This window comes from Anopheles nili, chromosome 2 (genome assembly GCF_943737925.1).
Source record: "Anopheles nili chromosome 2, idAnoNiliSN_F5_01, whole genome shotgun sequence".
Taxonomy (NCBI): domain Eukaryota; kingdom Metazoa; phylum Arthropoda; class Insecta; order Diptera; family Culicidae; genus Anopheles; species Anopheles nili.
The window spans coordinates 65192164-65200945 of record NC_071291.1 but is presented as its reverse complement, the minus strand read 5'-3'; the positions used below and the strand labels follow the sequence as shown (position 1 = coordinate 65200945).

General features: G+C 54.0%; 1 protein-coding gene across 1 annotated transcript; it reads left to right on the top strand.

Moving 5' to 3' along the window:
- The first annotated feature begins 303 nt into the window (after positions 1–303).
- Positions 304–8709, top strand: LOC128730658 (tyrosine-protein kinase receptor). Its single transcript, XM_053823733.1, has 13 exons — positions 304–1287; positions 2296–2907; positions 2986–3067; positions 3135–3454; positions 3540–3894; positions 3972–4137; positions 4209–4503; positions 4578–5178; positions 5250–5348; positions 5682–5889; positions 5961–6176; positions 6253–6322; positions 6399–8709. Exons 1-13 carry the CDS (start codon positions 304–306, stop codon positions 8112–8114), a joined length of 5724 nt encoding a protein of 1907 aa, XP_053679708.1. The 3' UTR covers positions 8115–8709.
- Positions 8710–8782: the final 73 nt, after the last annotated feature.

Here is an 8782-nt window from a genome sequence, read left to right as displayed (position 1 = left end):
AAGCTGCTGAGCGGTCGGTGGTGAGCGTGAGTCGCGCGTGAGAAGCCGCTGGTAGGGCGATGAGTGAGAAAAGCTTTCGGCCTTCGCGGGTCTATTGCGACGATTTGCGACAGGACTAGCCGAGGAACGGGTGCCCGTACAAGGATGCAAAGGCAACACCAAATCGCCACTAGCGACCCGCTAGCTGAGTGAGTGCGTGCGTGCGTGCGAGCTGGAGTGAGCGAGAAAGCGCGAGAGCGTGTGTAACGAAACCAAAACAAAACAAGTGCACCGAACAAGTGCAGCGAGAAGAAAATGAGGGAAATGGAACCCGGTAGAGGCGACTCCACACACAACCTGCCGCACAGTGAGTTTAGCGGCCGGTGCAGACAAAATGGTGGCCGCACGGGTGTCCTGTTCGCGTGGACGTTCGGTTGGTTGGTGGTGATTGGGTGGCTAGCTGGTGGTGGACCAGCGGTTCACGCCCAACGGCCCCTCGGGAATTCGAGCTTTGGTGCGTCGCACAACTCCTCGGGGGTTATAAACGTACATCCGGCGTTAACGACCAGCACCACCTCAACGGAGGCACCACGCTCGGTTCTGCCGGCGTCCGTGTCCGGGTTCGAGGACTCGTTCGAGGACGATAGTGCTGATATGGAGGAGCATGATGAGCACGACGAACACGGCGAGCACGATGAACATGGGGAGCATCCGCGGCATGAGCATGGTGGACATGGTGGGTTTGCGCCTCCACCACATGAAGCCAATGCCGGTGCGAGTCGGAACGGTGGAAACGATGGTGCCCCGATCGGATCCCGGCAACCGAACATCCGGCTGATCAATCCGTACTTTCCGACGCCCGCAACGGCACAGGGTGGTTCGAAGACGACGGAGCCACAGAACGGGCGACGGAATTACCCAGCTAGGCCAGGTCGACGTAAGAACTCGCCTATCAACGAGTTGTGGAAGATGCAAAATAACATGAATGGGATCGAAAAGCCCGGGGAACCGATTTCGTACGGTTCGAAGACGCACCGGCGGGGTCAGACGGTGCATCATGCCGGGGCGGGTGGTGCGTACGGGCAGGAGACGGAGAGTGGGGCTAGGGGTGGAGTTGATCCGACCGAGGGGACGGTTCCGCAGCCTGGACGTGGTACGAGCATCGATCGAGGTAGCAGAGGACGGTCCGATCCGGGCCGTGGAGTTGGCGTCATTATGCAGTCACCTGGGTATTACCCGGTTGGATCTTCCTATAGTCGGCAGGGTGACGACCCGTTAAGGACGTTGCGAGCGCGTTACAATGAGGAGGTAAGCAGATACTCATATCCATTTACAAAAGGACACCTTAGATCTACAACCCTGTACAAACAGTGACATATTCCCTCTCAGTGCTCTTGACCTACCAAAGAGAGTATTCTGACGATAGTGGTTCGTGTCCTTTAACATATTTTGGGACCTCAAAAGGACTTATTCTAAACGTGACACGTCTCCTGGAGGTTGTCTCTTTCAACTCGCTGCGCAATAGTGACGCCATCACAATAACCTGTACTCGAAGTAGTCATCAATGTAACCTGTTACAGCAGGAGAACCCATTCTCGTTAAACTCTTCTTCTCCGAATGTCAAGGCCTACTATCTGTTGCTGCTCCATCACGTACATCCTTACGCTGCTGGGTGTGAGATTGAGTTGCGATGGAATAATTAATCGTTCACACCTCAACGCCACTCAGCAGCTCAACCGTTCCATCGGAAGTTCGGTTGGCCTTTGACCAAAATTTTGGTCCCCCTCAGCCACACCTTGTTGGGATGTGTTTTTTTTTTTGCAGATTGCTGATGTCGGTTTGCAAACCACGTCGCAGAACTACGCGCAGGGCGACGAAGGGTGGGAGTTATTTTCGTAGACGCAATCGAAAATAGATTTGCCACGATTTTCCACGCGCTACCGCTGCTGGATCAATCGTTTGACGTACTGTGGTCACCATCGCTTCCAGCGCGAACGGATGTGGCGGTGGCGGTTGGACATTCAATTCCACTCTCCTGCCGAGAGCGACATGGAAGCAGACGCAAAGTTTGCTTTTTGTGTGCCGTTTCGTTTGCCGTTTCGACTTGCGGTTTAGTCGCGCTAAACGAGCGGTTGTCTAAAAATAGCAACCCTCCCGCGCCAATCCGGGCCAAGCGAAACGGAATAGAAACCGGACACGAGAGTGTTTTTACTTCCAACCTGGGGTGGAAGAAAATAAACATGGCTGTTTGTGATACCGTGTGGCTATATTTATTTGGCGATGTCCTTTTTGCTTTTCTGTTTCCGCTTCCGATAGCGATACCACAACTCCGTCCCGGACCAGGGCTCGGAGATGGACGAGATCTTGGGCATGAAGTGTAACTTCGAGTCGGAGTGCGCCTGGACGTGGAACGAGAGTGACCCGCACGGGTTTCAGGTGGTGACGGGCATGAACCTGACAGAATCCAACCGGACGGGGTTAATGCCGGGCCCGGGTGCTGATCCGGTTCACAACGCGAACGGACACTTTCTGCATTTACGCCTCACGCAGGACAGCCCACCGCAGTTCCTGTCTTCGCCCGTGTTCGGTGCGACGAAGGAGAACTGCTATCTGGAGGTGTTCCTGCATCAGAGCGCGATGCACCTTGGCAGCATCCGGATCGTGATCGAGACGGTTGGCAGCCAGCAATCGAGCTGGGTACCGGCGGAGATGATGGGTAACGATCTGCGCCGTTGGCAACTCAACACGTTCCGGATCGATCGCGTGTCAAACGAGTTCAAGGTGCTGTTCGAGGTGGTACCGAACAAGCTCGGTGGGCAGGCGCGTGGTCACGTCAGCCTGGACAATCTGCGCATGGTGAACTGCTTCCCGGACTCGATCAGCACGCACAACTGCAGCTCGCTACAGGTCCAATGCACGGCCAGCAAGGTACGTAAGCGTTGGATCTTGAAGATCCTTTTTGCTTGTTTTTGGAAGGATTGAATACGTTTCTGTTTCCGTTTTCAGGTGCCGGTGTGCATTAAAACGCCCAAGATCTGTGACATCACTGTGGACTGCGACGAGAGTGAGGATGAGACACTAAATTGCGGTAAGCATCTCTCTCCAGAAGCTCCAGAGCTGATCATGTGATATAACGTCATATTTTCGCCTTGCAGACAAGATCCCGTTCGGTGGACGTTGTGACTTCGAGTCCGGTTGGTGTGGATGGCAGAACTACGGCAACGTGATCCTGTCGTGGGCACGTCACTCTGGTCCAACACCGACGGAAAAGACGGGTCCTGATATGGATCACACGCACGAAAACTCGAACGTGACCGGGTACTACATGCTAGTCAACATGAACCAGCACGCGAATGACAGCGAGAAGCGGACGCTCGTTGGATTGGCCAGCAACGCGATCATGAACAGTGTCGTCTTCAATCCACCACCGCTTGTGCACACGAACGCAAGCTCGCCGTACCGGAACTCCTGTGTGGTGAGTGATCTTTGCGCGAGGCTACATGATCTGAAATTAACCCACTGCTCTTGTTCCATTTTGGGTGTTGTCGAACCGATAACAGGTACGCTTCTACGTGCACCAGTACGGTATGAACCCGGGCAGCATCAACCTCTCGAGTGTGGAGATCCGTGAGAAGGAAAACTTCACCACGACGCTCTGGTGGAGCTCGAAGAACCTCGGCGAGGACTGGGTGCGGGTTGACATCATCCTGCCGAACATCACGACCAAGTACTACCTGCAGTTTGAGGCGCGCATGGGCATGCGCATCTTCTCGGACGTCGCAATCGATGATTTCTCGCTCAGCCCGGAGTGTTTCGGGTTGAACATACCGGCGGAGCATCTGCAGGGTTACAACTACTGGGATCCGCGGATAGGCGGTGCCAAGCAACCGCACAAGGACTTTGTCGGGAAGTCATGTAGGTTTTCTTTTTGATGTTGCGCTTGTTCAAACTGGCAGGATTTTTTTTTAATGTGTCTTGTTTTTTTTCTGCAGTCCTGGAACTGAGCACCTGCGGAGCGAAGGGTCAGCAAGGACCAACCCCAGCCGACTGTCTGTCGTCGTACAACAACACCGAGGCGTTTAGTGCGGTGCACGTCATCGATAGCCATCCGTTCAAGGGCATTCAGACGTGGAAGGTCCCCAACGAGGGCTACTACACGTAAGTGCTCCAGAAGACCATGCAATGAAGATCCTCAAAGTCCTCATGAATATCATTTTCCGGTTTCACAGGATAATCGCCAAGGGTGCCGGTGGTGGGCTCGGTTCCGGTGGTGTTGGTTCCTCCCGCGGTGCGATGGTACTGAGCGTGCTTGAGCTGCACAAGGACGAGGAGATCTACATCCTAGTCGGGCAGAGTGGAGAGCACGCGTGCATCAAATCGATGGGATATCGGGATGAGTCGTGCGAGATGCGCAATAAGCAGCTCAACATGGACACCTGGATCCACTCGAAAACGCAACAGGTGAAGAACACGATCATCGAGGAGGGAGCTGGTGGTGGAGGCGGTGGCACCTACGTGTTTCTGGTAAGTGTGACGTGGAGGTCTCCCTAGCACACCCTTCTTAAGCTAATCTCTGTTTCCTGATTGGCTCTGTTCAGCTGAATTCCGCAAACACCGCGGTTCCCCTGCTAGTAGCAGGTGGTGGTGGAGGACTCGGTGTTGGGAGGTACCTTGACGATGACATCCAGCACGGTAAAAAGTACCTATCGTACAAACGGGACACGTCCGGATCGGCCCACGGTGAGTCAACGAGACAAGCCGGTCCAGGAGGTGGTTGGCGTGCTCAACCCGAGTTGGCGTTGGATTCTCACAACGGTGCGTCCCTGCTGGAGGGTGGACGTGGAGGACTTCCCTGTTATACACCGCGTGGTACCCACGGACAGGGTGGTTTCGGTGGTGGAGGTGGAGGATGCGATACAGGTGGTGGAGGCGGTGGATACTCCGGAGGTGACACGATGATTAACTCCACCAATGGTGAAGGTGGATCATCTTTCATGGCCTCGAAGCGGAACGTTCCGGAGCTTTCGATGGAGTTCGCCGGTGGAAGTAGTGGCCACGGTGTTGTACTCATCATCCCGGCGATCCAGGGTTGTGGATGTGACTACCGGTGTGTGGCTCTGGATGAGTATCGGTCTACGGTTGGGTGCATCTGCCCGGACGGGTGGACGTTGAAGCCGGACAACTACACGGCGTGCGAGTGTAAGTAACCGCCGAACGGTGAGCGACCATGTGCATTGATTTTACTCCAACAGTTTTCGTTACACTTCCAGTGCCCACGGAAACCGTGGAGATGAAGTACCTAATCATGTTCTTTGTCGTCGTCGTGCTCGTGCTTTGTGCGGCACTCGCCAGCCTGATACTGATACTCTGTAAGTGGATAAGCGCTAGTGCTGGGGTTGGTGAGCAATATTGGTGATATGGAACCGATGTAGAACGAGGAAACTCTAAACATTTGATTATGATTGTCTTCCTCAGTGCTAGGCTTCATAGCTAGAACAACACGGGAACTTTCGCAGATATATCTGTAGTAATTTCGATCTAGTTCTGGCTATGAAGAACAGAGCCGGAGAAATTAACCGTACAACATAAATTTTGTATAAAGGTTCCGAATGTTCCGCTGTCACAAATTGCAACTACCTGCACAGTAGGCTGTGTTTTCAATCACAAAAAAAAATGATACTAATACCTCTTTCGCCCTCCAGATAACCGGTACCAGCGCAAGCGACAGGCAGCCCTACGCCACAAGATGCTGCTGGAGCAGGATCTGCAGCTGAGCCGGCTGCGCAGCACGGCCGATGACTCGGCACTGACCAACTTCAATCCGAACTATGGTTGTGACGGCATACTGAACGGGAACGTGGACGTCAAGAATCTGCCGCAGGTCGCCCGAGAGAGCTTGCGGTTGGTGAAGTACGTCCGCTGGAGTTACGTTGGTGTCGTACAAGGTCTAATTGCTGCGTCTTTTGCTACTTCTTCCACAGGGCTCTCGGACAGGGTGCTTTTGGTGAGGTATACCAGGGTCTGTACCGCCACCGTGATGGTGATGCGGTCGAGATGCCAGTGGCGGTGAAAACTCTCCCGGAGATGTCCACCGGCCAAGCGGAGTCTGACTTCCTGATGGAGGCGGCCATCATGGCAAAGTTCAAGCACGCCAACATTGTCCACCTGATAGGCGTTTGTTTCGATCGACATCCACGGTAAGTAGGCGCTGGAATTGACAATCTTTTGGCTGAAGAAAGTGAATGCAAACAACGTTTTATTCCTCTTGGACAGGTTCATCGTGCTCGAGCTTTTGGCCGGTGGTGATCTGAAAAACTTCCTCCGTGAAGGTCGCAACAAACCGGTATGTCGCCGATGGTTCACTCTTCCCCGAGGTTTTACTGACGGCATTCTTCTTGTTTTGGCTTTTTGTCCCACAGGAACGTCCTTCCCCACTGACGATGAAGGATCTGATCTTCTGCGCGCTTGACGTCGCCAAAGGCTGCCGGTATATGGAGAGCAAGCGGTTCATCCACCGAGACATCGCCGCTCGGAACTGCCTGCTCAGTAGTAAAGGCCCAGGCCGCACGGTGAAGATCGCCGACTTCGGTATGGCACGTGACATCTACAGGTCTGATTACTACCGCAAGGGTGGTAAAGCGATGCTCCCGATCAAGTGGATGCCTCCGGAAGCGTTCCTCGATGGCATATTCACCTCCAAGACAGACGTCTGGTCATTCGGAGTACTACTCTGGGAGGTATTTAGTCTCGGGCTGATGCCATACACCGGTTTACCCAACCGAGACGTGATGCAGTTGGTGACGGGTGGAGGTCGACTTGACGCCCCCCAGGGATGTCCAATGGCAGTGTACCGCATCATGGCGGACTGCTGGAACCCGACACCCGAGGAGCGACCCTCCTTCTCGAACCTGCTCGAGCGGCTCACAACCTGCACGCAGGATCCGGAAGTGATGGACGCACCACTTCCGAGCTTCTTCCGGCCACCATCGAACGAGCGTGACACCACGATCATGCGCCCACCCGGAAATGATGACTTCTGCCTGCAGATACCGAACTCCTCCGACTACATGGTCCCGCTCCCAGGACATCGGTCGGTGGCGGAGAGGTTGTTGAGTGAGGCGACGGGTGTCACCATCCCGGACACCCTCATGACCTGCACACCACCCATCAACGCCCTCCCGAGGATGGTGAACGGACACGCGGTTGTGGTGGCGGGTACGTTGGTAGGACATGCCGCCCCTCAGGGCGCTCCACCCATGCAGGCCGTCGCCCCCGATGGCACATGCTGGGAAACGTCCTTCATCCGGCAACATCCGGGTCAACAACCCTGCCCAGGAGGTGTTCCATTGCCACCACCACCCGTCCTTGATCCCGCCCAAACGATCTTACCCCCGAACGGTGGTGGTCCACCCATGGTTCCGATGCCCGTCCCCGAGGTGGCTGATAAGCTGATCTCACTGGACACACCGCAACAAACTCCGACCGCCATCCAACCGCCCATCTCCTTCGGCAATCCACTTCCGGAACTCGGAGATGGACCACAACCGGTGGTTGGGCCGGGAGGAGCGGTTCCGATGACGAATGGGAACGGACATCAGCATGGAGGTGCACCTCCGACGATGGTAGAATCCCCCATGGAAACGGCTAAGCTGCTGAGTAGCATACCACCACCAATTACGCTTGATCCAGCCGCACTCAGCATGCAGCAGAACCACGTGGGTGGAACGTCGTACGCCAACATCCGCATGATGAGTAACGCTTCCGGTGGGCACGTGAATGGAAATGGTTCCGGTCACGGGCATGGAAACGGTAACAACAACAACAACAACCACGGTGATCATGGGGTGTTGGTGGAGAAGCTTGGCGGTGGTCCTGGCGGTATGGTGATGGGTGGATTGGCGGGATACGCGAATGGACCCACTGGGAACGGTGGTAATGGTGGTGGAAATGGAGTGCACAACGCGAACGGACACCATGGGCATGGACATGTGCACGGACATGGTGGGAATGGTGCGGGAGGACCGGATAAAGGAGCTAATGGGCAGGATCCTTCACGCCAGGCGGCTCCATTCACGATCCAGACGTTCAGTGAGCGGTACATCAGCCCAGAGAACCACTCCGAGATCAGCTGCTAAGCGGTATCGGTTTATGTTTGCGGGTAGGACACTTTGCGGTAAAATAAGGACATCCCCACGACACAGGGTGAGACACTCACACACGATACACGACACATCTGCGCATATATAATATAGAGCGGCATCCATTGGTGGACATTGATTGGTCACTAATTTGAAAAAGTATTTCGTAACGAAAGTTAATATACATATATATATATACCTATATACTTATAGACATTATGAGGGGCAGCACACAGCTCAAGCCAGCCTCACAGCTACACATAATGCAAAATGTGTACATAGTAAAGTGCGTGGTTGGTTGGGTTCGGGAAAGGGAATATATTTATACATAAAGCAACCAAAAAGAAATGCCCATTTGTTCCATGAGACCATCTCTTGCTCGAGCAGTAGGCAGGACGCTCATTCGTAGTCATACAAAAATCCATAGAAGCATAAAAAAAGAGAAAACAAACTCCCCAGAAGTTCACAATGTCAAACAGCTTACAATAAGGACGATTTGACAGCAGGTGGAACAGTTGACAGAAAAAAAAACTCACGCAGTACACAAAATTCATCACATAATCGGAGCCTCAAGCGAGGCCGAACCAGCAAAGCTTAACGGGATTAGAAGGGCGTTTGTTGGGGAATTTTTCCGTTGCGCTGCGGTTTAAATTGCGGTCGAGAGA

Excerpts from the sequence above, each read along its gene's own strand:
- LOC128730658 (XM_053823733.1), top strand. The coding sequence starts at position 304 with ATGGAACCCGGTAGAGGCGACTCCACACACAACCTGCCGCACAGTGAG. Across the intron at positions 5,890-5,960 it reads GAGAGCTTGCGGTTGGTGAA|GGCTCTCGGACAGGGTGCTT; the intron begins GTACGTCCGCTG and ends CTTCTTCCACAG. Across the intron at positions 6,177-6,252 it reads TGTTTCGATCGACATCCACG|GTTCATCGTGCTCGAGCTTT; the intron begins GTAAGTAGGCGC and ends CCTCTTGGACAG.